The 27,924-nt window shown below is 36.7% G+C and overlaps 1 protein-coding gene across 2 annotated transcripts in view; it reads right to left on the reverse strand.

Moving 5' to 3' along the window:
• JAKMIP1 (janus kinase and microtubule interacting protein 1) overlaps positions 1–27,924 on the reverse strand; it is a 141,461-nt gene that overhangs the window by 38,261 nt on the left and 75,276 nt on the right. For both annotated transcript variants that reach the window (XM_030239075.2, XM_050974012.1), the window contains 8 exons: positions 19,519–19,728; positions 18,757–18,876; positions 16,881–17,027; positions 16,108–16,248; positions 12,921–12,980; positions 5,259–5,387; positions 3,911–4,039; positions 2,123–2,206 (listed from right to left, as the gene is read on the reverse strand). In XM_030239075.2, coding sequence (XP_030094935.1) covers positions 2,123–2,206; positions 3,911–4,039; positions 5,259–5,387; positions 12,921–12,980; positions 16,108–16,248; positions 16,881–17,027; positions 18,757–18,876; positions 19,519–19,728 — 1,020 coding nt within the window. The remainder of the gene's footprint in view (positions 1–2,122; positions 2,207–3,910; positions 4,040–5,258; positions 5,388–12,920; positions 12,981–16,107; positions 16,249–16,880; positions 17,028–18,756; positions 18,877–19,518; positions 19,729–27,924) is intronic.

Raw genomic sequence — 27,924 nt, forward strand, 5'->3', positions numbered from 1 at the left:
TCAGCAGAACTGCATTTACACACCAGACCATTGAGACACTTGAGCATTCATCCATCTGGCATATTGCATACTCCAAAACTTTTAGATTTATTATTTGCCATTATTTAAATATATGTAATATTATTTAAATATATTTATTATTATTTAAATATTTGCCATTAGATGTTTTAGAAATTTCTTTACCTAATATAAAATTTCTTATGCATGCACCTCAATTTACCATGAAGAAATGGATTATTAGTTTTGTGTTACTTCTGGGGGAATATTGACAGGTCCAGCCAGAAGAAAGATTAACAAAAGCCATTGCCAGTTACTTTGAAATTCTACTTAAGTTGTTATAAACCAAGCTTCACATAATTTTTTAACAACAAGATTCTAATCTCATGCTCTGAAATAGACTTCAGGAAATTTCCTGGAATAATACACTTGGATCTTTTGATTCATTATTTGCTTTACAAACACACTTCAGGGGCTGGCTCCCAGAATGAACATTCCACAATTATTATTAAATCATCATCACTACCATGACATCTAAATGACAAAGTAGTAATAAAATAATTTTTTAAAAAATCACATAGTGCACAAAGAATTCAGTTTATCATACAACCATTTATTTTGTTGACTGTAAATACTAACAGCTCAGGAGAATCAAGCAGGCGCTAGAGCTCCCAGGAAGACATTGTGATCCCTTCTGAGGAAAGCTAATGCTCAGTACAAACCAGCCCACTAGAAACAACATCACAGTGCTCCTTGTCACATCCCTGTTCACCCTCTCAGGATTACTAAGAGATACAAAGTGGAAAATGTGGTTCTGAATCTCAAAGTGATAATTGGTTAAATTCTAATTTCCAGATATACCTTTTTGACATAATGCTCTTGCAGAAGAATCACAGAAGTAACTCATTACATGGGTATCCCAATTCATTTCTCTTATTTACATACACAGTACTTACATTATACACTTTACAGCCAACTATCTTGTTAATGTTCTCAACTACACAGCAGTTTGCCCACAACATCTTTCTTGTCAAACCAAAACAGCAGCAGTAGATGCTTGGGTGGTCTTTGGTTTCATTTATTCTTCCAGATTTAGACCAGTAACATATTCTCAGTTTTTAGTAATATTGTATTTACATTAAATTCTCTAAGCAAGTTGCAATTTGTGTTAGCTAGCATAAATGATTTTTGTCCTTAATTTGAATATGGTCCCCAAACCTTTGCACTGATACAGAACCTTACAGAAAATTTTAATTACAAAGAATAAACCATAAAATACTGTTATCATTCATTTGGCATTTTGTGTAAGTTGTGTCAACTGCTACAGGATCATCTTTGAAATATATAACTATAGCTACCTCTATCTTATTACTATAAGCTACTTGCAAACTTAAATTCTTATTTCAAACAATAAAGCATAAAATAACATCTCCCCAATTTCTACTGTGTGTTCTAGCAGTCACACAACTGAACAACTTTCAAATGCATGCTCATAACTCTTAATCAGACTTCCTGAGGGCCCTAGATAATATTAAATATGCATCAGTAGATACATCTTTGATGAGTATTTACATATATTATATATACTGAAGCACAAGGCCTGATTTTACTTTGTGTGATGGTTTGGGAATCTGAAAGCAACTCGGCCCTCTGAGACTTTAAACCCAGGAGAGTAACACCTCAAGTGGCTCCCATTAACCTGACAGGCTCAGTCTTCATATCTCTAGTGTGCTTAGAAGTTGGGGTTTTAAAAATTTTCTTTGGTACACACCAAAAATATTCTCCAGTAGAAATATAGAATATTTATGTTATTAGAGTTTATAACAAATAGTAACAAAATGGAAAAGAGGAGAAAGCCCTTCACCAAATGGCAATGGGAACAGAATGTGCATGTACATGTGGTTATTTTGGTACTATCCTTTAGTGTATTCTGTGTTAGAAAGTGAGTCTGTAATGACATTTTCTTAGACTGCAAAATCCTTTCCTTTATTAGAGTGATGTAATGCTGCAGTAGCAATTAAGCTGCATCATTCACACCAACACACCAGTAAGCAATGAAGATGGCAAGGGCACCACTGCACGCAGAGAACATGATGTGGGAGAGCACATTAAGAGAGCCTTTTACCTGTCCCTTCTCCATCAGAGCTTTCTCCAGGTCCTCAATTTTTGCCTGACACCTGAGAAGATCAGCTTGCAGTTGTTCACGAGTCTGGGAAGGGGGAAGGAGAAATCAAAAGTAAATACATTTTCCACTATTTTACAGGGTGGCCCATCAGCCCATTTTAATGTTTTTCATTAAAATTTTTTTGTGTTTATGTTACAGAATATTTGAAGCAGCCAGTTTAACAGCATTTTCCCTTCCTAGCCTAAAAAGATGTTAACATCCCATATTGGGATGTGACAAAGTTCTTATCAAGGGAAGAAAAACAAATTTAGAAACTGAAAGAGTTCTAAGAAGCTATTCATAAGCTTTAGTAACTTAAGGCAGTTGGGCAAAAAGGACAAGGGAAAAAGAGAATTGCATTAAGCACTGAAAAAGTCCTTTAGTTAAATGAAGTATATTGACCCAAAACAAATTACATGTCCTATAAACAGCTGATGCTGGTCAGTTTTCCCCATTTACACCATCATTACACTCACCAGTACACTACAGTGGGTAGTACCCCCTATGTCCAGCAATGCACTAAGAGACACTGGATCATACAAGGTATTAAACCAAAAAGGATTAAAACACATGTTTCTGGAGACCCTCAGCCACTGAGGCTCCTTGACCTTTAGCCTCAACTATAAATAATAGGAAATTTTCATCCCACCAAAATAAACTATGCAAAAAGCTAATTTCTGACTCACTCAAGAGATGGATTTGCAGGGATGTACCAAAAAACCCAAAATGCCATTAAAAAGTAATAGCAACAATTTCCAAGACTACAAAAAGTACAGTCTGCAAATGCCTGCGAAATAAAATTTAAAAAAACCCATGAAGACAAAGAAAATATATAATGGCCTCTCATAATTGGCAAATAAATGACTGCCCCTGAAATCCTTTTATAATGGTAGATGGAGTTATGCCCCCATCCTAATTCTATCTTGAGAAGTGATCTTCAAAGTCTTCTTGGCTAAGTGTCCTACTTAAAAAGAGTGTCAAAACTGACTAGGCTTTTGTAAGATGCTAAGAACTCTAATAAATAAAGCCATAAAGCAGTAATTCTACTATTATAAGAACTATATTTCACAGGAAAAATAAAAAAGAAGTGTAGGTTGGTTGAGTCCTTTACCACCAGTAAATTTTAAAGACATTAAAATCATTTTCCTTCTGCATTCTTAGCAACACACTGCAGTGGCACAGTACAGTGGCCATGTGTAGCAAAGCAGTAACATGTAATAATCACAGTATTTAATATGCTTCTCCATTTTTGGGGTTTGGGGAAGTTGTAGGGGGAAGACAGGCAGGGGTTTTTTAACCGTCCAATTTGGTGTCCATCAGAATCCCCCACTTCCTCTTGTGCAAAACTGCTTCCCAGTGAGCCAGAACCAAGATTTGGGTCAGATTTTTGATTCAGATTTGGGAGATTTTTAATCTAATCATATGATGGAAGTACCTATGCCCTTGTAACAACCTGTGATTCATTTAAAATTCATCATGTCACTATTCAAATTGCAGGTTCAAATGGGTTATCACTCTCATAGCATAGAAATCTTTAATATATTATACATGCTAGAATAAAGCATAATGAAATCTTTGTTCTGATTGCACAGATGAATCTAAATTATTTCCCTACTTATGACATCCTCTAATCCTCAAAAACATTGGGCTTTGCATTTCACTGACCTGCAAAGATACCTCCTGGTATTACAAATGGTTTCAGCTTTTTCTATTATTTCAGAGTTAAAACAAATTCAATTAAAAAATTACCCTTGCTTCTCTCTCTGCATCCAGGGTTCCACCAACTTGTTCTTGGAGCAATGCATATGCTCTTTGCAAAGCTTGATACTCTCTTGTTAGCTGGCAAAACCTGAGTTCAGCTTCTTCTTTAGGTGTGCTCTTAATGAAAAGGGGGGGAAAGGTGATTTAGTAAAAATATATTTAATAATGGGTTTGTCTGTACAGAAGACAGACTCACAAACAAGCAACACAACTCATACTAAGTCTCAAAGTTTAATAAAGGTATGAAATCCTAAAACAAGTACAAAGGAAAGGAGGGAAGGATGATAAGTAACTGTGCCTACCACACAACTCAAGGATAGTATAAGTTGCCATGTAAGACAGCAATGTACAGAAATGGGAAAACTGTCTGGGGAAAGATGAGAGGAAACAGTTTTGTGCAACACTGTCTTCAGCAACTCCAGAGCCAGGAGGGTTTCAGAAGATATTTGTTGTATTTCTCATGCTGTCCACCCTTTCCTCCTTATACTTGTTCTCTACAACGCCAGGGTAAAGCACACTGACACAGAAGCTACATTTCAAAATTATTTCAAATATACTTTCTTAAATGTATTCTTTTAATAAAAAATATTTTCAAAGTCTTTATTTTCCTTGAATTTTGAGCCACTAACTTTAACACTTATAAAGTCCTTCCTGTACTGCTGAGGACAAGAAATGTCCTTCACTTTAATTAATTTTTGCTCCAGGAACTTGAGTTCTAAAGAAAAGAGATTGCAATATTATTAGACACTAAACCTAGGAAAGAATGAAGCTTTTTTTGAGGAGTATTAGGCAGAAGTTAGTGAACAAGAAAGAAAGATGAAAAAGAGCATCTAATTCATGCTTTGTGCTCATACACGCAATCTTCCAAAGTAGGCCAGCAGCAGTGAATGTCACAGGGCTGGGACAAAACATGTCACTGGGTATTTACTACCTATGATCATTTAAGCCTTCATGAATTGCAAAGAACTCTCCGAGTATTGTTAGCAAAGAAAGAAAATCCTGATGGTATCAAAGCACTCAAATAAATTATAAGGTTGAAAGGCAAGCTATTGTCTAGTAAGTATTGACTTTTGGCAAAGCAATATGCCTATTCATTTTCTTTTGACTAATAAGAAAGAGTTTGAGGAAAAAAAATATTTCTCACACCGATATCTGCCAAATTTGTTAGGCAGAATATTATCTTATTCATTTTATTGCAAAGTGTATATGTTACCAGCCTAGAAAAAAACCCAAAGGAATTCTCTGAAAATCTTTCACAATTCATGTGGTACAATGCCTGAAAGTTTGTATTGATACTACAAGAAGTAGAAAGGAGAACAAATCAGTTACCACTTACATCTTCCAAATCTTCTTCTGGTGTTGCAGGTGTCCTGTCTGTTTTATCTGTGTTGTATGAAGTTACAGATGAAGTTTCTGAATCAAGAGACTCCTCGTCAAATCCAAAAAATGTCTCCACAACATGCCTCTGAAAAATTATTATTTTTTTAGCTAGTAGCAAAACAGATGAAAAACCCCAGTGACTCAGTAAGCAGTAACCAAGGTCTTCTCTGAGGATTATTTTAGTATTTAGAAAAAAAGAAAGGTTCATTGCAAACTCCTCTCTGAATAAATAAGTTACTTGTTCATCATTTGTGGAAGAACCTCCAAGAACAGAACTGGACATAGAACAGAGAGTAGGCAAATACCAAAAGAATAATGCTTTAGCAAAACCATAAAATTACCTAATTACCAAAATCACACAAGTCCTTACAAGATTCACAGTAGAGAATCCAGTATCTATTCAGAAGAAAGTAAGCCAGTACAATGCAACATATAACATGTGCAACCAAAAGGAAAAAAAGTATTCTGGAGACCAAGGTGGAACAAATTTAATTGCTCATAGTAATTACAAAAATAAAAAATTCTATTTTGGAAAACCCTACTTAAAAGTATACCTTAATACTTACCATTTATTTTTTTCAATATCATAATTCTCTTTTTTTTCAATAAGTTTGCTCCAATACTATGTCTAACCAAAAAGACATGTCTAGGGAAAAGCAGCGTTGCACTGCAGATTTAAAAAATTTTACACAACATTATCAATTAAATGCATGCTTAGAGAAAATTAGTAGCTAGTGGAAATGAGTACAATATCACTTGTGAAAATGTTGATTTTTTTATATAATCTTAGTCACAGAAAGCAGCATATTTCCATGGAAATTCAAATGTTAAAAAAATTGTTTATAAATTTACCTAGAAGAAAAGGTTTTTAGCTGTTATTAATCAATAGAAAGCATGACTTCTTACACCACACAAATCCAACACAATTTCAGAGAAACAAAAAACTGAAAATATTTTCTTAAAGGGTGTTGCTGAGAAATGGATTCAGGTTATGAAGCAGCCTAAACAGAGAGGGTAGTGGAGAGAGATGGCTGTAAGAAGATGAAGAAAGATCTCTTTATGTTTTGCCACTGCTTGATACTGAAGCACAGATCCTGATGTCACAGTTTGCTGTTTGGGTTTTTTTCAAATTCATATCAGAGGTTGTCTCTGAGAAGATAATAGCTTGTTCATTAAAACAGTCACAAGGATTAAAAAAAAATTAATAGTAAAAGTTTAAGTTGTTAATAATTCCAAACATCACAAATCCAACATTTCAGCAAAGAATTGAGATCAATCCATTTAATTCAAGGTACTGAAAAGTTTTAACTATCATGCCCTCTCTCATGATGATTTCCAAACATTGATCTTTCCTTGCAGTTTTCCAGACTTACCTAACCTTAGAGATTTTTTTCCAGTATATCTACATAAGTATGGTCTCTTTCTCACAAAGCCCTAATGCTCACTATCTTCTTTAGGTCCAGCACAGCTCTCATCAGCAGTCAAAATACTCTGTTTTGTTTTAAGAGCTGCCAAAAACTCCAGCCTGTAGGTGTGACTTTTTGCCTGCATGCATGACACCATGTGCTCCATTGCCAGTCTGCAGCCCTGGTCACCACAGTCCACCAGGTCACAACCTCATCACTCATAAACTGAACAAGTCCATAATAGTTTCACAGTACAGCTAATTCCACTCAAACTGCCAAAGACAGCTCCAAGGTCATGACCTGAATCACTCAACTGCTTCACTTTCGAAGACCCCTTCAAACAGTATTAAAAATTTTCATTCAGAAACCCAAAAAGCCACATCTTTTCTAAGCAGACTATGTTTATCCATATGCATGCAAATAAATATGATGCAGCACAAAAGGCAAAGAGCTTCCAAACAACCTTGAGAAACAAATTTCCTTTTGCAAGCTACTAGAGCACTACTTTGTGAATTCATAAGATCACAGTTGTAGTGCCACAGTACTGGAAAGCCATTACTCTTTCCTTGTTCAGGAAGCACTGTGATCTTCCACCAGGCAGAGCTATGTCCAAGTGCTTAAGACAAACAGTTCCCTAGCATAATCTAATCCTTTCCTCCAGCATTCACCAGTTCACCTTTCTGTCCTACTTAAGAAAACAAAGGGCACAAGGAATAGGTTTAAGCTCCAGTCTAAAAATACAAAGGCTTACCAGAAGGCTAATGTATTTACTCTCACTTGAATTAAAACCATTTCAGACTTCTCTTTAAGTACAAAGGTTTACCACAAAACACGATGGGTCATGTGAGATGGCCCATCCAGCTCTTCTCCTCCACTGAATACTGGCTGCAGCTTACAACCATGTAACAGTAATGCTACAAATAAATATTGGAAGTTGAAAATAGTGCTAAAGAAAGGGTGCTACTTCAAGTTGAAGGAAGACAAGTTTACAATCTGAGTGGCCAGCTCAACCCACTTTCCTGACTCCAACTGATCTGCAGATACAGTTTCATAAACAAGAAGGTACATTTTATGGAGGTAAAGAAGATGGTGGCAGGTAAACAAAGTAAGTGTCAAGTCTTGACTTTGCAAAGGCTGGCAGAAGGGACTTCTAAAATATGGAGAACAAATCTCCAGTTTATTGTCATATGGCACAGAGATCACAGTACCACGAGGGTCAGCAGCAGCTTAGTTAGAGGTGACAATAAAACCTACCTGCCTATGGGATTTTTTTGCTACATCTCTGCTGTACAGTCACTTTTAGGTAACTCAGGTCAAATACAGGTTTAACCCTGCCTGCACACACCCACCCATGCCATTTCAAGAAATGAAAATAAATTAGCAAAACAACAGTGATTTAGATTTTAAATAAGGGTGTATAGGCCGGAGAAAATATTTAAAGCAATGTCATTATTGTGAAAAATAATTTGAACATTTCACTTGTATCAAAAGTAGGGGAAAAATATATACATATCAATAAATAAACCACTTGATTATTAGATATGAGGGAATCCTGGAAAAAAACCCCACCTTAATATTTCCCATTACACTAAAAAACCCCAACACCTAAAGGAGAGTTAAAAGGGAAAAACTTTTAAATGCTATAAAGACTACCTGTAATATCTGGAGTTACAAGTGAACAATTTATTTTTAAGACTCCTTCATTTTTAGAAAAGCTGTATATTTATCATTTTGTGGAGCAGATCCATTCCATAGCAATAGAGATAAGGTATTGAATTACTGTATATTACCTGTACATGTATGAATTGCTTCCTGACATAATTACAAAATAGCCAGTTTAACTGTTGATCATCTGAAACAACCAACTACAAGAACTAATTCACAGCAAAACCAAAATAAATTAATTCACATGGGAACAGCTGTAGAGAGAGAAAAAAATTTTAAAAAAACTCAAAAAAAAGACATATGAGTCATAAAGTTGTAGATAATAAATAATAAAGCATCAATAAATATATCAACTCCAAGGGAGACTCCACGCATGCCTCAAAAGCTGAACCACAACAGTTTCTGAAAAGTATACAGAAATGCACAATACTCACTGGATCTTTGTAACTATAACTATATAAGCTATGTTTATTCAAGTTTCATTCAATCTTTTTTTTTAATGGAAACATTCTGAATTAAGAACTTAGAGATTGCTTTATATTTGTTTGCACATTTCTTATTTCTAAATCATGACTTCTTAACTGAGAAAATAGTCATGTAAATTGCTGAAAAATTCTGATTTGAATTATAATTTCCACTGACTGCTGCCATGCATTTTATAGCAAGTTTTTTTTCAGGTGGATTTACAGCAATGTTTTCATAGAATTTTAAAGTAGAATTATGCATTAGGTCTTTATAACTCAAGTATTAATGCTTCTACTGAATGATGGTGCTTAGTAAACATCAAAGTTTAGACTACTATAAATCAGTAGTGACACATAATCTACATTATATGCAAAATTCAATATAATCTGATTTCTCTGTTGCTAAAGGAGTTTCATTTTACATTTAAATATCTCATTTTAAGGGATCTAATCAAACATGATGAAAAAGATCCAAGATACATTTCCTTGTAATGCAATCAGATGTGCTCATCAGTAACTTCTTACCTTCATGCTTATATGTCATTTCTTGGCAGCCAGAAAAATAAAGGCACACCAAGGCACAGAGGCAGAGGAAAAAAGAAAAATATAAAACAAGAAATATGAACTCCATCACACCAGTGTGCAGGCTTTCCACTACTGCAAATACAGTTCATTTATTAAAGTTAAAAAAAGGCACAATCCACAGAGTCCTGCAGTTACCAAAGAGGCTGGGTAAATATGTCTTACTTTCAAATGCATGACTCCATCCATCATGGAATGCATGTACCTCCATTCCACAAGTCAAAAATAAACAAAATATAAAACATACTGCTTCTGAAGTTTCTTTGGTTATTTCACAACAAAAATTGGAAAAAAAAAATGAAAAAACACCCTGGAAAAAATCAGGTACCTGACCATACAGAGTCACTGCATCACTCCTCTGAAGACCCTGCAAGCACAGAGGTTATAAAGCCCATCCCACTTTGCTGCTCCTTTCCTTGGGGAGCCTGAACCAGTTGCCAGCATTGTTCCATGGACTCCTTGGGAATTGAAAGAGTGCTCAGTGAAAGCTCCAGGAGCAACAGTAACCTAGTGCACCTACAGAGCTCCAGAAATAACACTGATAGCTAATTAAAAACCAAGAAATACAGAACTTTCAGAAGCTTCTCAGCTGATCTAATGTTCAGGGCTGTAAAGGCTACTGGCAGATCATTCACACAAGATGTCTCAAAGATGGAGAAAGGCATTCCATGGATTCTGCTCCAGATAACACAAACAACTGTCAGGAAAATACTCATTAGAAAACAACCACAGACTCATTAGAAAACCACCACAGACTCACTAGAAAACCACCACAGACTCTCTGCAGTCAGACCATCGCAAGAATGAAGGAAGCTGGAGTCTAAAAGCACACATTCAGGGAAATCTGCAACAGATGAGTGTAAATCTTCACCCTGGCACCACATTCCTGGTTATTAGAACAAAAAACAAATCATTCTGTACCTTCCAAAATGAGCTTATCTGACTATTTTCATGAAACCTCATTCTCATGAGTTATTTCCTCCTTCCCTTTGTGGTAAGGAATGGGACTCATCTGGAAATAGATACAACCCACCAGCCAAACTTGTTAGTTCACTGTGTTAACCCTGATTTTACATTTAACAAACTTTAGAAAAGCAAAGCCAAAATCTTAGATCAGAAATTTCTTCTTCCAAGTGTTTGCTTAGGACAGAGGTTAGCACATAATTTCACTACTATTCCATACAGGTTACATGGTCTGCATGATATATAAAATCTTGCACAGATAATAGCCAGAAAAACACTTAAGCTGTACATATCTACATATAAAACAACTCATCTTAGACTGCCTTTATAGTCTGTGGACAAAACCAGGCAATTTTAGGCCAAAACTCCTATGTCCTATTTAGATTTCTTCTTCCAACCACTAAATGTTACCACTTTATCCAGAGTGAGATGTCTGTATCTCATGTCCATTACTGACATCTAACCAGCATTTGCAACAGTTGGATAAATAAATTCCACAATTTTCTTCTGGATTCTTGATATAGGCTAAAACAGAGGTGATGAAATGGCAAAATCCCAACTCATCCGAGTGAGCAACTTATTCCACACAGATTGTTAAATTAACTGTGGGAAACACAGCTTCCTTTAAGGATTTTGGTCCTCACAGGACCACACAGGTGGCCTGGAAGGAAATCAGCCAGGATTGGATTTTTAGAAGTCAACACCAACTGCAGTTAAACTGTGAGTCAACGCTCATATAAATGTAAATACAGGTTTATCCAATGGCACAGTAGTATTATTTGTTATTTCTTTCATTCCTTAAGGATTTAGCTCATTTAGAAAGTTAAATACAGCTATAAATTAACTATATTAACTAGTGTGTATATATGATGTAACTATTATAGTACATATAATCTCTGGTGAACTACTATAGTACATAAAATCCCATTTGCTCTTCTCGCATAACCTTCTCTTTTTTCATTTGTTTTTGTTTTATAGTCCTGCTTTTCCTTTCAGGAGATAGCACCACATAGAATTTCAAATGGACACTGCAGCCACTGAAGATCGAGAGGACAGAGGATGGAATAGTTTGTAGCAGAAATGCCTGCTACTGATTAATTTGTTCTCACTGATGTTTCTTTTATACCCTAAATAAGAGTCCCAACTCTGCTGCCCATACACATACAATTCTTGCTGTATACTCAGCAGAATTCCCCATAGAGCAATCTCAGCAAACAGAAAATAGCATTGCCACAACAATTTTTAATTTTTATCACACCCATTCTCTTCAATCCTCACGTTTTTCAATTCCTAAAAATTGACTTAACTAGCTTTGTTTCATGAGGAATTTTACAGTTTAGCAAATGATCTTACACATTTGACTTACAGTCAGATAAAGGCCAAAAATTGGAAAAAAACTATAAAAAGTACAGTATAAGTTACATATACATATATATATATACATATATACATACATATATATATATATATACATATATATATATACTTTTGCATTCTTTTTTTAAAATTGCTCTCAAAACACCAATTTCCAGTTACTCTACATCAAGAAAGAATAGTTTACAGTTGCTGCAAATATATTTGGCAGGATCTACTGTTACTTCTGATTTTTTCTTTTTTCCTATGTAAAAGACACATCATTATTAGAAACAGAATTAGAAGAAACTACCAGTTTCTTGGCTCTCTTTGAAATAGAGTCCCAAAGAATAAATTTTTCAGAATATAGGCATTAGAGTGCGGAGCAATAAAAAGGCACCACCTGGAGGTTACCAGGAATAGACTATGCAGAACACACTGACACAAGGCACCCATTTATGACAGAATTAATCTTAAGCTACTATATAGATGATAATGATAGCTCCACTCTTCATTTCCATTTTTCCCCTCTTACTCCATTTCCCACCTCCCACACACATGCTCCAGGCTGCTAATGTTCAACTTCACAAAAAACATTATTCAGCAAATTACTTTTAGCGCATTACAAGAAACTTTAGGGTACTTTCTGAAGCAAAACTTCTCTCTTTTTATAATCTGAATTTTTGTCTTGAACCCTGTATTCTAGAGCAGATAAGTTATTAATGCATAACAGTTGGAATTGTCATATCACTTATATATCACATACAGAAATATTATTTCAGTAACATCCCCAGCATGAGTTATTCTTCAACTGTGATTTAGCTCTATGTTGGCACAAGTAGTTTAAAGGGGGTATGTTCTTTAAAACAGACTGAATATTTGTCCTTTGAAATCATAGTATTTTCAAGCCATTAAATCATTATGCCTCAAGCCACTTGAATATTTAGGCTACAGTGGCTAAAAGCATAATTTTATTTTTTTATTTAAAACAAACCCCAAAACAACATCACTTGTGTGAAGTACAAAACTCTTGATTACCCTAAAAACTGAAGCACTTACCAGTAAGTGTAAGCAGAAGAATCATGTGAATTTTTCTCATTAAGCAGAGCTTTAAATTCAGGCAGTATTTGAAAGAGGTGTTGTTCACAACAACAGAAATGCACGAAAAACCGAAGGTTTGCTCACCTTTGGAGGCTTCAGACTTTTCCTCCTCTGTTTTTTAGACCGCAATAACCGTTCTCTTTCCTAGAAGGAAAGGGAACATTTTGGTATGGGTTTGTTTTAAAGCCATACTTAGATATGTCTAACACAGAGAAATACCATTAACATTTTCTTTAAGCCTCTGGTAAAGCTAACACAATGTCTTTATCCTTTTGAATAACACCATGTTACACCACACTGCGCTGCAGCTTTATGCCTTAGCAAACAAACCTTCAGCCACGTACTTCACGCATTTGATGGGAAGTTGGCAAGAAAAGGCTTTGTTAAATACTGAGCACAGATTTCTGATAGTTCTTTTGACTCTTTTACCAAGAAGCTCACTATGGAAACAGAATTCAGTGTCACTCCAGTGTTCAACCATCCTGAAGCAGAAGGTCAGTAGCCAAATATTAGTCCAGTCTTAGTAATTAAAAGTTATTATATCAGACATATTCTGATATAGAAGCATGCATATGCAGACACAGTGTTACATCTGACTTATCCTTGCAGGGAAAAGTCTCAAATCCAAAGGCACTCTCAGTCTGTGTCAACTTAGTCGCTGTCTTTTTTCTACTCCGGTTTTCGTGCGAGATCCCAATAAACTATACCATGACATGAAGAGGTCATGGCTGCAAATGCAAGATTTATGTTCATCTAAATACAAGAATACTGCCTCAAATTCCAAAGGAGAAGAGGAGGAAGAGAAGGTAAAAAAATATGAAGGAGCAAGTCAAAAAAAACCAACAACACAGGAGGCAGGTCTCTGTCTTCTTGCTTTTGTCTGATTCTTTCCTTAGCTCTGCATCTTTGTTTGCAGCACCTCTATTTTTAAAAGACAGATTGCAGTTCCAAGTGCTTCTTTAGCAGTTATTGCTCACTGCATGGTATTATTCTATTCAGTTATTTGCTTTGCATTCAGTTCAGAAACTGGAAAAATAGGAAGCTCACAGTAGAAATCACAACAAAATTATTTAGCAGCAATTGTTCCAGGAAATAAGTGTTGGAAAATGCAAAATAATTGAGAAGAGTACATCAACTTACAGCACCTTGAACACATGTGGTTTGAAAAATAAAGAAAAGAAATGACTGCCAAGGTAGAATGGTGCAGGTATTTCAAGCTGCAGAATAATACATTTTTAAGCTTAAAAAACCAGACAGTTGAATTTTATACTGTTAAAGAGTGCTCTCTTCTCAGATGTCCATTTAAGGCACATTTCCTGCTTTAAGTGGGATATTCTGCCTCCCAAGCAGGTATCCAAACAAGAGCAGTGCAGAATGAACAAGCACTTCCAAAATCCCAGTCTTCCTCTTTCTAGTCTTGTTTGTAAGAAGACTGCTTAATTTACTTCTGCAACATAAATCGAGCTACCAGAACAATAATCATGCCAATTAAAAGCCACCAGCATCTTTTGCAGTCATCTGAGTTCACCTTGACAGCTTTCCTTTTAAGAACTGACCAGAACACCCTGTTGTGAGAGAAGTCATGTTGACAAGGTTTTAACAGCATCAAAGGTACTCTACAGATGAACTGTTAATCATTTCACACAACCCTACTGCCTAAGACTACTGCTCTTATTTCCATGTATCATACTGGTCTCAGCTGGAGTTAGGCTGATTATTTTTATATTACTCAGATAAGGGACATTTGGGTCATTCTTGGTAACTATGATACATTTGTAGTCTGTAGAGGTGTGGTTTGGGCCAGAAAAGAGAGCTCAAAAGCAAGAGTCTGCAGAATTCCACTGCAATCCCATCAAAGGCAAAGGCTCAGTTAGTTTGTACTGGAACCAAATAAGATTCCTGGTTAAAAATTTAAGTAATTCCTGCAAGTGGAATAGTATCTGTAAGTAGGAAACAAAGCAAAAATGAAACAATATTTTAAAATATTTATTTATTTTACTTTCACACTAAACACAAGTTAATATTATTTGACCAAAGTCAGGATACAATATATTTCCTCACATCACTAGCTGAAACAGTAAGAAAAGAGTCCTCTCATACCCACTTTGCACTGAAATATAAGTGAGGTTTTATCTGCCATATACTGCACATCTAATGTCATATCACCATCCCTGCCTATGCAGTTTTATTTGGAAGCTAAAGCAGCATCACTCTGTGGGCCAGACCCTACATCAGAGCATCTGAGAAACATCCTACTGCTTGTTACACTGGGACACTGGGGAATGCACACAGACATCCAAATTTGGCACTGATTTCAGAGAAAAATCCTGGGCCAAAATCTCAGAGGAACTGCCTGGAACTGAGACAATGTTCCACATGCAGTAATAACACACCTTCTTCTTCTTCTTCCTTTTTGGAGCTTCTCTTTTTATTTTCAATTGTGTATCCAATTGTTTAATTTTCTTTTTAGACAGAAGGCTCTTAAATTCTTTTTATCATCTTTTAGCAGTCAGTAGTGCCATTTGAGATGTCTGAGTCTGCCTGAGTTCCAGATGCTGCTCCAGAATGGAAAGGGTCTCTCAGAGATTACGTGTAATTTCTGCCAGCACCAGAAGGGTTTATCACAAATTGCACTAAACAGCACTAGACACCACCTCTAACACAACTTGAAAGATTCCTCATCAAACACAACTTGAAAGGTTCCTGTGAACATCAAACACTGCAAACATCCATGAGCATCACCTTCAGAAGCCTTCTGAGTCAGAGGGCAGCAGCTGGGCAATTCTAATCCTAAACCATGCTGCTGCCTTTGGTTTGATGAACCACACAGAGTTCTCCCCATCTTTTTTAAATACAGCTTCTGTGGCCAGCTCAGCTAGAGATGCTTAGCCAGGTGAAATTAATGACACCATGTTTCCTTCTTTTAGGAGAACTTCTAGATCAGGGGAGTGCTTGGGTTTGCATCCAACACATTTTAGTCATAAGTTTTGGAAAGCCTCCTTTACTCAAGATCCTCATTTGTTGACAGCCAGTAAGGCTGATCATGCACCTTTTTTCACAAGCAGCTCGTAATAGGTAAATATTTTTAATACAAAGATTCATACACATTCCAAGAAAATTCATTCACTACCTGAGAAAAAAACAACAACCCTTTGACACCAAAGTATTTCTATATCACTACTACAACTGGAGTTAAAACATTCCTCTCAAATCTTTAGCTTGCCTATAGATGTGTGTGCATGCACATGTGTATACCAGTCATAAACATTACCACTGTGAGATCATCAATAACATGCTGTTGTTCTTTGACTTGCAGCCTAAGAAATTCAATTTCTTGTTCCTCTCGTGTGCTGCTGAGATCATTCAAAGATGTGTGCCTCTTCAGTGCTGGTTGTGCAGATAACTTTTCTTTCTACAAAAATAAAAAACATAAAGAATGTTTGAAAGTGTCTTGCTGCAAGAGGAGAAAAACTCTCCTGCATGATGTAGCAACCAAGAATTCTTTGTAGCCATGAGTGAACACTCCACTACAACACAAGGCATCTTTCAACAAAAAAAAACCTCTCACATTCTATATGCCTCTGTGTTAATCTCTCACATAAGATATTTTAGAACAGAATCAAAGAACAGTCTGGGAAAAAAAAAATTAGTAGACAAGTGAACTCCGTGATCCAGCATAGTGCATGCACTCAAATTCAGTTCTGACTTCTAATCATAAAAGCAGTATTTAATAAAGCTGATTTTAAGTCACAGCTTTTTACAGCCTGCAAAAACATTTTATCTATCTGGGCTCCTTTCCCTTAATCAGTGTGAATTGATACAACACAAAGCACATGCCACTCTGAATTTAGAATATGAGTATTCAGCTGTATTGTCTGCATTTGACAGTTGCACCATCCCACTGTGGAGAATGATGTGTTGGTTGGAATAAAAGCCTCACAAGCACTCCCAGCTCAAAGTAACTGCGTGCAGTGTGCTCTCATCACAGGATGCTGGAGATGATTACTTACCAGAGATGGTTACTTACCAGAGATGGTTACTTACCAGTTCTACATTTTCCCTCGATAAATTTTTTATTTTCTCTTCCATCCTCTGGATACATTGTAACATATCATCATTTTTTTTGCTCATCCTCTTATTTTTTTCTACCAAAGGCTTCAGCTGACTTTCTGTCTCCCGAGAACGTTTCAGCTGCAAATGGCAAAGCAACAAAGTTAGCTGTGCTTTAGTTTACCTTTGAAGGAAAGAAAAATCAGGTGTGTTTCCACTTGCTTTTCTTAATTCAGAAAGTTTAGCTCTTCTGCTAAATGGCATCTGACATACACCACTGCTGAAATAAGAACTACAGCAGTCCAAACAAGTAAGATGTAACGTTTTTGCATTGTCTGCCAAAAAAACTAAATCTGGTCACTGGATTTTGCTCTTGGCAAACACTTGTGATGATCCATAGTGATTTCTTTATGAACTAAACTCAATATATATAAGCTTCCTGTGACCAACTGGGTCTCTAGACAAGTTGTTTTCACCAATTTAGCCATCCCTTAAGAGGAGGACACTCTTCCTCCTCTTAATGCATAATTAGAGCAATGAGAAAGTCAGCCAGAGGGCACAGATTCAATCTCAGCATTCTGCTGACATTTTCAAGCTGCTCAATTTTGCTCCTGTGGTTTTATAATGTTAGACAATTACATGAAGCAAATTACTGTTCTTCCTTGCATTTGTGTGTATTTAATATTTCACTGTTTTTGCTCCATGAGTTGTTTCATTTGGGAAAAAAAAATCTATTTTTCTCAGTCAAAAGATTTTTAAATTTCCTAAGTTTTATCTGGAAAGGAGAAAGAGATCATATTTGTTTTCCTGAGATAAATTCACTGAGTATTTGGGTTTCTGTTCCATTCTTGAGAAAACTATTTTTCACAGTGCTTAATCACATGGCCTTCCTGATATTACTGATTTTATGTGTATTATTGTCTCACAGTATAAAACTTGCTCCATATCTCTTTCAAAATATATTCTTATGCCACTGAATCCAGAATCAGGAAGAGCATTTGACTGAGTCACACATGCCCTCCATCTAGAGGGACACTGAGGGATACATTGAAATACTTCAGCATTCTACAGGGATGTTTTGAATTATATAGGTCCACAGAAAGGATTAACAAGGAGGGAGATGTCAATGTTTCACAAAGATGTCAACGTGCCACCACTTCACCCTCAATATAATTTTAAAATCAGATATATAGGTTCCATCTTTATAGAATGAAAAATCTTTTCTACTGCCATCAGAATTAGGGCATTAAGGGACATGTGTAAAAATTCCTGTTGTGAAACTCACCTCCCATTGCAGTCAATGGGAGTTTTACCACTAACCTCAGTACAAGCAATTAAGTACTGATAAAGGCTGATAAAATTCATTCTTAAAATCCATGTCATATCCTTTTTTGTGTAAGTTACTGTCCCTCTTCTAGGGTAATTTCACCTACTTAAGAGACTTCCCTTGAGAAATGGCAGATTTTTCATCACTAGCACAAGAAAGCTTTTTTAACTCCTAAATAGCATAAGCATGTCACAGAGACAAATTTCAAAAGGATGAATAAAGCAATTTAAGTGCATGGATTATGCATGTTTTACACAACATCATTACTCAGTGCTACAGGCGACATAGCAGTTAATTTGATTACTGTGACCCCAAAACAAATCTGTAAATTTTTATTTTTGTGGAACAGGAAAGATTCCATCCACGTCTTCTGTGGTCACAAGATTAATTTCTATAGAAATCCCTGTTACATTTAGATATAATTGACCAAGGCCAACCAGAACTAATTCGTAAATTATTTATAACACTGACTTTCCAACATTAAATCTTTTGCCATAAAGATGCCCTCCCAGTCACCATCTGTGTTATTTCTAATTAATTTACCAGTTCATTTCTTTCATCTGCTAGGAGAGTATTTCTGTCTTCCAGCTTCCTTATTACAGCATTCAGCTCAGCGATTTTTAACTGAAATCTCCGCACATCTCGTTCATCCAGATGCTGCTCCTTTACATCAAAAACATACAGATTTATAAAATTAATTTTTTAAAAATATTTTACTGTCCACAGTAATATCATAGCTTAGCAACTGTACTGTGTGAGTTTAAAACAGAAAAGCACATCAGTGTCTGGAAAACTTACTATAATTAACAGAAATACTAAATAACTTCCTGGAAAAATGCTTCATGAACAGCATCTTGTGAAATGCATGTAAAGTTTGCCAATTAAAAACTATCTAGGTAAATAATATTTAATATATAGCAAGTTACTTCTCACCAGAGTTCTTACTCTCAGCTAAAACAGTTCTAGTGTAAAGGACATAGATTAAAATCACATGGCTCAGTTTTTGAGAAGTATAGTACCTATTTTCTGATGGTTAAAATATTCCTAAATTAATGAAACAGTGAGAAGATACTGAGCTTCACAGATCAAGATGACAGTGTTAGTTCTGCAAGTTTTATATCCATATATTTCTCAATATTCTTTGCAATTTAAGAGGTCCAAGGAGTTTTTAAATCATCAGTAAAACAGCACAGTGCAGCACCAGGCCATCTACCATTAATTGGTCCTAGCAGTAACCACAAAACCAATGTGAACACCCAGGCAGTTCTCCAGAGCTGAATTTCAGAGAAAATTCCATTTTCTTACCGGACTTCCCATCAGTTCACTGATATCCCCCACTCCTGCAGGAAGCTCCCTCTTAGGACTACTGTGGTATCGTTCTGCCTCCTTCACTTGGACAAGCTGCTCATCCAAAGCTTCTTTCTGAAGGAGCAGTTTCTGTGTGTGGCCTGCCTGGACACCAAGGTCCTTCTCCAGAGCCAGAATCACCCTGTCTTTGCCTTTTATCTCGTCCATCTGGAAAGAAATGATGCATGAAGGAAGTTTGTAACATCCCCAACTGCTCACTGCATGCAAATATACAAATTTGCAAAAAACAAAGTTCTGCTTCTCTCAGGATTACACCAGCACTGAAACTGTGGCTGCCAAAAAGGAAATATATTTTCTCTGCAGTCTTTTTCTCTGTCCTTAAAAAAAGGTTCAGCCTTCACTCGATCAAGAGTTTCCTTGGTCCAGTCTCAACCCAAGAGACAAACAAAACCAGAGGCAAACATGCAGTGAAACAGAATACACAGCCACTGAAAACATCCACTTCACCTGAGGATACACACTTCTGTACAGAGAAGAAAAATCTGCTTTCACTGTGTTTCAACAAAGAAACACAATTAGTACAAGATAAGACAAACACACCCTTTAGAACTCACCTGGGCTTTGTTTCAAAGCTTGAGCCACAGACATTTGCCCCATGTCGACTCCCTCTTTATTAGTGAATATCATGTGTGGTGAATCTCTTCACAGACATTTAAAATTAGTAGCATACACATGCACAATATTTAAACTTAAAATCTTAAGCATACCTATGTATTTTATGTGCCCTTGTCATAAGATTCAAGTGTCTTTGTGTAGAAGGAAAAAAGTAAGTGCACACAGACCATTAGAATAAAGGGTAGGAAGAAAGAGTTCTTAACACCCTCTCTGGTTACTGAACTGTGTGTTCATACATCTCCATGCCAAATAAAGCACACTGCTCACAGTGATCCACTGCAGCTCTCACAGGATTTGTCCCTCGCAGCATCAGTGTTAAATTCACTTTGGTACTATTCCAAATGCTAGAGGAAGTGACAATCTGCAGCAGTTACTATAGAAACAGATTTCTTAACAAGAGCATTAACCATTAACAAAGTATTTATTGGAAATGTGCTGTATCTCCTCCAGTTTACAAAACTGCTTTCTTGAACAACATAAATGCATGGAATTTTGAAAGTCAATTTTATTTTGAAAAAATAAAATAATGAAGTAGTTAAATCATATGTTTCTTGTTTGTACTCCTACAGCCATAGAAGTCCTTTATGTCAAGTTACACCTAACGAAAAAAGAAGGAAAAGAAAAAAAAGACATACTAGAAGTAATTTATAGTTCAATCAAAGTGATTTACAGGATTAAACACAATGAGATTACATGATCAGATGCAATTTGCTTCTTCAGGATTCTTGTCTTAATCCTCTCTCAATCTACAAAGCACATGAAATTAGTTTGTGTAAAGAACCTGACTGGCAGGAGATGGCTTGGCTGATCCATGATCAAAGATAAAAAGGTCAGATTTGAAGTGAATAAGCTGGCCTAGACTACTCTGAAGTTCTAACTGGAACTGATGAAGATTGGCTCAGATGGAGATTTCTTCTCTGATTTAGAAAAGTTGCTGTGTCCCAACTCCTGGTACAGAAAATAAAAACAATACTTCCCAGTATGTCACCTCCCATTTTGTGAGACTTCCAAGTATGCCAGAAAAAGACATGCAGGAAAGAATGCAGTTTTTATTAATGGAAGAATTTGCAACATGCAGGATTTCAGAGGGACTGTGCAGTGAACAACAATGACAAAAATTAAGCAGCTGCCCCATTTACTGAATGCTATCTGTCAGGCACACTGATCTATAAGGGAGGAAAAAATGTCTGTCATGTAACTAAATACTGTGGGCAGTTTGGCTTTCAATTACACAGGTGCTCACACTGAACATCCACATATCTGACACAGGAATCTGCCCAGGCAGGACATACATCCAATAAGAAGACCCAAGCTTACATATGCAGCCCTAATTCAAGGTACCTAATTAGTAGTGTATTCCATACTCCTCCTGTTCTCACAACCTAATGGTAAATGCAATGACTTTAATAGGCTTTAAGTTGGAAGAAAAAAGGAAAGCAGCAATCTTGGTACTTGCAGAATTGATGCAGAACTGATCCTTTGAAACAAAGTGACCAGTGCAGTCACACCCACGTCACCCTCTTCTCACACTTCCATTGATCAAAGCACACAGGCTCACACAAATTAAAAAGAAATGCCACAAAAGAGCATGGTTGTGAGGTAAGGGCTAAGCATAGGCATAATTCTCCTCTGCTTTTCCTAATACTCTATTTTCCTACCACAAAAATCTAAATGTGATGAATCTTTCAGGTAAAAACAAATGCCTCATGTTTAAGTCAAGCTAAAAGTCTTTGAAACACTGATATAATGAAATAGCAGTGACTGCAGAGCCTTTTTTATTTTGGGTTTCTATTTTTAGTTACAGGTAAACTAAACTTAAGAACCTCTTACTGTAAACCTGTGCACACACACACACACAAATACACAGAACACTGCAATAGTGCTTAGTTTTTAATAAGCACAAACCACCAGAACAAAGAATTTCTAAGGAAATAACTTACCACCAATTGATAAAGATGATTAGAATTGCATCAAGAGTGCCTCCAAATTGTGCTTCAGAAGCATGGGGCTCAGTACAATTGTGCTCTCTTCAAGGGAATGGTTACACCCTTTGCTCATCCAATGTAACTGCATTGACCTAGTTAATGTCTCAATTTTCTTATATCTACAGCAATCTCACCCAAAGACTTACTAACTTTTTCAGCCTTCCATGGTGCAGATCAAATCTGCAGAGCAAATCAAATCATCTTCCTTGCTTGTTTTCCTAACAGAGAGCACAGGCTGGTCCAGAGTGGGGAAAAAAAGAGAAGTATTATACAGCAATGCAACCTCCCTCAGTTCCATGTGGAAGAGATGGTATGTCAGGGGCCCAGGAGGCAATGAAAGAGGAGTCACACGGCTAGGAAAAAGAGAAAGATGGTTTAAGTTTAAACTGAACATAAGCTGCCATAGAAGACTTTAGTTTAGCCTAGAATTATATATTCCAATATTTGTAAAAGCTCAAAGTCTCTATGTCAGTTCTGTCCCACTGGAAAACAACAAGCCACAGTTTGATATATGAAGGAAAAAAAAGTTGGCAGCATAAAGGCCAACCAACTAATGTAATTAGGTATGCATTAGGTATGTATTTTAGACATATGTATTATGGTCTGTGTTTTAGTGGGGAGAAGCATATCCTCCATTAGGCAAATGAAAATCAAAATGGATTAATCCAGTTTCTCTGCTGCTTCTATTTTAATCCATCACATGTTGTGGAAGCAACGCTGTCATAGCCAATACTCTCTAAGAATCTACATGGTCTTAAAGAGAAGGGGTATTTTTTATTAGACTAAGTGACAGAGTTGATAAGAAAGCTTTCAGGCACAGAAGCCTTTCAGCAGATCAGATTAAGAAGTGTTTTCACGTTTTCTTCCTTGGCATTGCACTTGAAGGACCAACATTTGACAACTGGAACCTGCACGCCTTAACTCCCACCACTGCTTTCATGGGTTCCTGCCTGTTCTGCAACTCATTTGAGACCTCTCAATAAGATTAAGAGAATAGATACCATCTTTTCTTCCAACATATTTAGCATAATGACATCCCAATCATGCATTGTGCTCACACATATTGTATAAATCAAATACACAATCCCAGAAATCTCTTACAAGTGTTGTTTTTGCAGCTTTTTGCAGCTACCAAGTAAAACAGGGTCACATGAACTCTTTTTTATTCTCTTTTGCATGGATTTTAAAGTACTTTAGAACAGTGATTATTTTTCTTTATGTATTTAAGGGTGGTACAAGTCAGTGCAAAAAGTCTGTGGTAGGAAGACAGTGGAGCAAGATGAGGTTAGAACGTATTTCAATTATAGGCCTTGAGAAGAAAAGTAGCAGAAATACCCTTTGAAAGAGGATTTAAAGAAAATAAGATCATTCACAAGCAGCTGAAGAGGCAAATTACTGAGAAATCACCTTGAGTAGCATAAGGAACTCTGGAGCTCTTGGTTAAAATTAGAGCTTTTAAAATATCATTTCTTCAGGGGTTTTGTGCTGTCAAATGTTGGTTGCTGAACACAGACAGTACCTGCATTACGTCAATGAAGGGACAGCATTTACAGCCTGTGCCAAAATTACCCAGGTTCTTAAGAACATGTATCTAACTGCCCCCTTACAGCTAAGAGAAATGAGCAGAAATGAGTCTTTTAATAATATTTATCAAACATGAAAGAGAACCAAGCCAGTCATTAGAAAAAGCATCCCCTGCCAATTATGTCACACTTCAATGGCTACAGTGAAACAAAGTCAGAGACCTTTGGGGGAACTTTAGTCTCTCATGAAGTTGAAAGAGAAATTCCCAGGGAATTAAAAGCCACATCTATCAAGGCAATGACATATTCAGTTTCCAAAGTGGAAAAAGCCAGCTGCTGCATTGCCAAGTGTAAGACCTTCCTCTTTACCCATCCTTGTCAAAGTTATCTCCTAGCCAACTGCAGAAAAAAATTCTACAGTGCTCTTCTTCAGTAGAAATTTAATTAACCTTTGTACTAAGTGCCTGACACTGAAAGAAGGGCTATCATGACAGAGGGATTGCTGGTTACTATGAAGAACTAAAAGAAGATGATACTCAAAAAAAAACCCCAAAAAAACCAGGTAAATATTAAACCAAAAAGAATTAACATCTTTTATATTTATAAAGGGACACTAAGAACTAACAATATCCCAAGTTGAAAGCTCATGTGGAGAAAAGAATTAAAATATTCCAGAGCTGTGTATAGTATTCCCTACAACAGACATGGTCAGCTATTCAAATAAATGATTGCTGCTTATTTGGGACACTTTGGGGGAAAAAGGACAAGAGATGTCAACCATTCAGTGGAATAATAAGGGTCACAGACAGAAGTGGATAGGATTTATTCTTAATTTCATGTGAAATTTTTCTAAACCAACAATCAATAATTTCCTCCTTTCAATAGCTTTCCCACAGCTTTTTCTGAAGTGTGTAAATCTCTTTAGAAGTTTTGATAAATTATACAAGAAACAACACATGGGCAGAAAATTCCAGAACTTACTGATAAGAGGTTTCTCACATCTTTCTCAAAAGCCAGTTACAACCTCTGCTACTGGATTTCTCCTATTACCTATCCCAAGTGTTCATCAACAGAACTGTAATGAAAGAGTAGTCAAAAGATGAAAATGTAGCAAAACTAAGTAACACAAACTTTAGGAAGTTTTTTCTTTTGTCCGTGTGCTACACTACATGTAACTGTTGTGGGTTTTTCAGACTGTTCCAAATTTTGTAAGGAGATATAGAAGTCAAATTTGTGACCTTCCTAACTTTTTAGAAAATATTAGGAACTAACAAAAAATGCTGAGCCTGCACTATGAAAAGGTTTCATTAGATCTGCTTGATTCAAGGAAAAACAACATCTGGCTGGAATGCTGCCCCACGAGCTCCTAAAAGAAGAAGCATAAATCTTGAGAGCCAAGTATTATTTGCAGTTCCTACAAAGCTGGAGGTGGTGGGTCTCTGCTGCAGATTAGCTCAGCCTTGGAATGCAGCTGAAACACGTGTCTCAAACAGATGGCAAAATCCAGGGAGCAGCCTAGCATTTGATAGCAGCAGCTGTGTGTGAAATACAGGCGGGGGGAGCGGCCAAGGCAGCGCGGCACAGCTCTGCCCAGCCATGCTCGACTGCCTGGGATGATTCAAAGCTCAGCTTTCCAACATTGGAGACTGCTTAGGAGTCAAAACTCACACACACGTGCCAGGGCACAAACGAAGTGAGAAAAGCCAGCCTCCACCCTTCTCCCCAGTACAGCAGGGAATGCCCCTGCCAACAGCCAACTGTCCCTCTGCTCCAGAATTTTCAGAGACAAATGTCTCTGCATTGCCCCCAGTGATGAAAGCAGCATAAAGATACAAATTCCACAGCCTAAAAATGGCAAAATCCCAGTAATGGTAATGCAAGAGAACATGAATGCTATTACAAAACTGTTCCCATCAGTAGGTAATTTGGGGTTCAGTGGAGGATTAAACTTTTGCTTCTCTTACTATTCATGTCAATTGCTCATATGAAGAAATGGAATACACTGTTCCTCAAATTTGTGGATGATACCAAATTTGGGGGAGCTGTTACCACACTAGAGGATAGGAAAACCATTCAGAGGAACTTTTTGACATGCTGGAGAAATGAGCCAAGAAGCCCTCATAAAGTTTGCTTAAGAAAGGTGCAATGAATGTCCTGCCCCTGGGAGAGCTCAAGTGCCTGCTGGATGCCAATTGAAGTTGGCAGTTTTGCAGTGGGAAGAAAGAAAAGAGGAAAAACAGAAAGACAAAAGGAAAGATCTTTGCATCCTGTGGGGCAAGTTGGATATGGGTCAGTGGTGAGAGCTTGCAATGATTGAAGTTACCTTGATACTGGGCCAAAGCAGGAGGGGTGTACCAAAAGAGATTTAAATTTTTATTAAGCATATGGGAAACTACACCAGGAGCACCAGAGCCACTTCTGGGCTCCCAGCACAAAAAAGAAGGTATTGGCAAACTGGCCCAAGTGCCATGTAACTGGAGGAAGGCCAGTAAGACCACTGTGGGGCTGCAGCATCCAGCATTGAAGGAATGAGGAAGATGCCAGGCTCACTCAGCCAGCCAAAGGAAGCAGGCAGGATGAGTTAAAACAGCAAATATCCATTCAGGATATCCATTCATCCAAAGGGGAATACAGCCTTGAACAAAGTACATGCTTCTCCAAGATGCACAGCAAAAGGACAATAGTGACAATCAAAAGAAGAACAAGAAATAAATCTCACAGTGACTGGGCTTTAGGGCAGGCTGTCTCTGCTGAACTCCACCTTGGGAGGTTTTCAAACTGGACTGGAGGAGGCCCAGAGCAACCTGATCAACCTTGAAAGCAGTGCTGCTTCAAGCAGGACACTGGACCAGGAGAGCACCCTCACCATCTGAATTTCCCATGATTGTACTATACTCCCAATGCTAAATCATACTGAAGACATAGACTCCTTATTAGTATTAGTATAATCCATACTAAGGACAGACAGACAGACAACCATATTGTCAACACAACCAGTTGTGCAAGGTTAGAAAATATGAATTTGTGAAGGATGTGAGTTGAAATATTGGGCTGTCCTAAGCTGGAGCAACCTAATTCTTAATTCTTAAAAAAAACTTTTCAGAAGTCATCTCACTTAGAATGTGAGAAGCTGTGTTACACACAGACACAAAAACTGAAATACTAGTTTGAAAAAATCAATATAAATGATTCATGAGCTCATTCCACAACAGGGTTTTTCTTTTGAAGAGAAGTTTCATTGAAACTGCCTGGACTTTTACCTTTAAAAACTGCTTCATCTATTAGTTTGAATTCTGTTCTTTCATGACCTGCAATATATTTATTTGGGAAACACCAGACAGAAGCAGCATTCCACGCTGGGAAGAGTTTTTTGTTTATGTAGCAATATAATTTGGACTAAGGAGATTAAGGACACTTAAATAGTGCATCTGTCTCCATAAATCACTGCTGATCAGAAACTTCTAAAAATCACCCCTTGAAAACAATTTCTTTTACTTTGATACTCTTAGTAGCAAAAGGATTTTTTGCCTTGCAAGTTTGAATCTGCAGTACTGTCACATTGCTCTTTAGACAATTTTTATAAGGCTACTTGACAATACAATTGAAATATGCAAATTTAATTCATCTGGTGTACTCTGTGCCCTCTTAAACAGGAACCTTATTGTGCATCTAATACAATCAGTGGAATCTTAATGATTTTGTGGTTAAGAAAATTGGGTCTGTTTTATATTGAAGTGAAGCCTTTCAGTTAACTTCAATCCAAGCTGTTAAAGAATATTTAGGAAGACCATATATGTAAAGATTTTAACAGGGTAGAATGGTATTTAGCTGGAAAATAAGTGAAAGGCTTGGTGTTAAATACATTTCCAATAAAAGAAACAAAAACATACACCACAAAATGCGGGGTGCAAGTGTCATTTGTTAATTCCAAAGTTTAAATATTATATTAAGTACCCACAAAATAAACATTCAGTTTTTTCTTATTCAACCAATACTGAAAGTTAGATCAGTGATGTCATAAATCTATATCTTTTAAATGATTGGGCTTTTGCATATAGTTTCCAAGGCAAGCACTGCAAAGTGCCCATTAATCTTGCCACTGCAAAAACAGCACCGAGAGAAATGTGCCTTGCAATGTAAGGGGCTACTTAAAACCACTGTCCAAGTGGTGCCAGAATGAATGGAACCTTGAACTGACATGGTCAATGGCCATGGCCTCC

Source organism: Serinus canaria, chromosome 4 (genome assembly GCF_022539315.1).
Source record: "Serinus canaria isolate serCan28SL12 chromosome 4, serCan2020, whole genome shotgun sequence".
NCBI lineage: Eukaryota > Metazoa > Chordata > Aves > Passeriformes > Fringillidae > Serinus > Serinus canaria.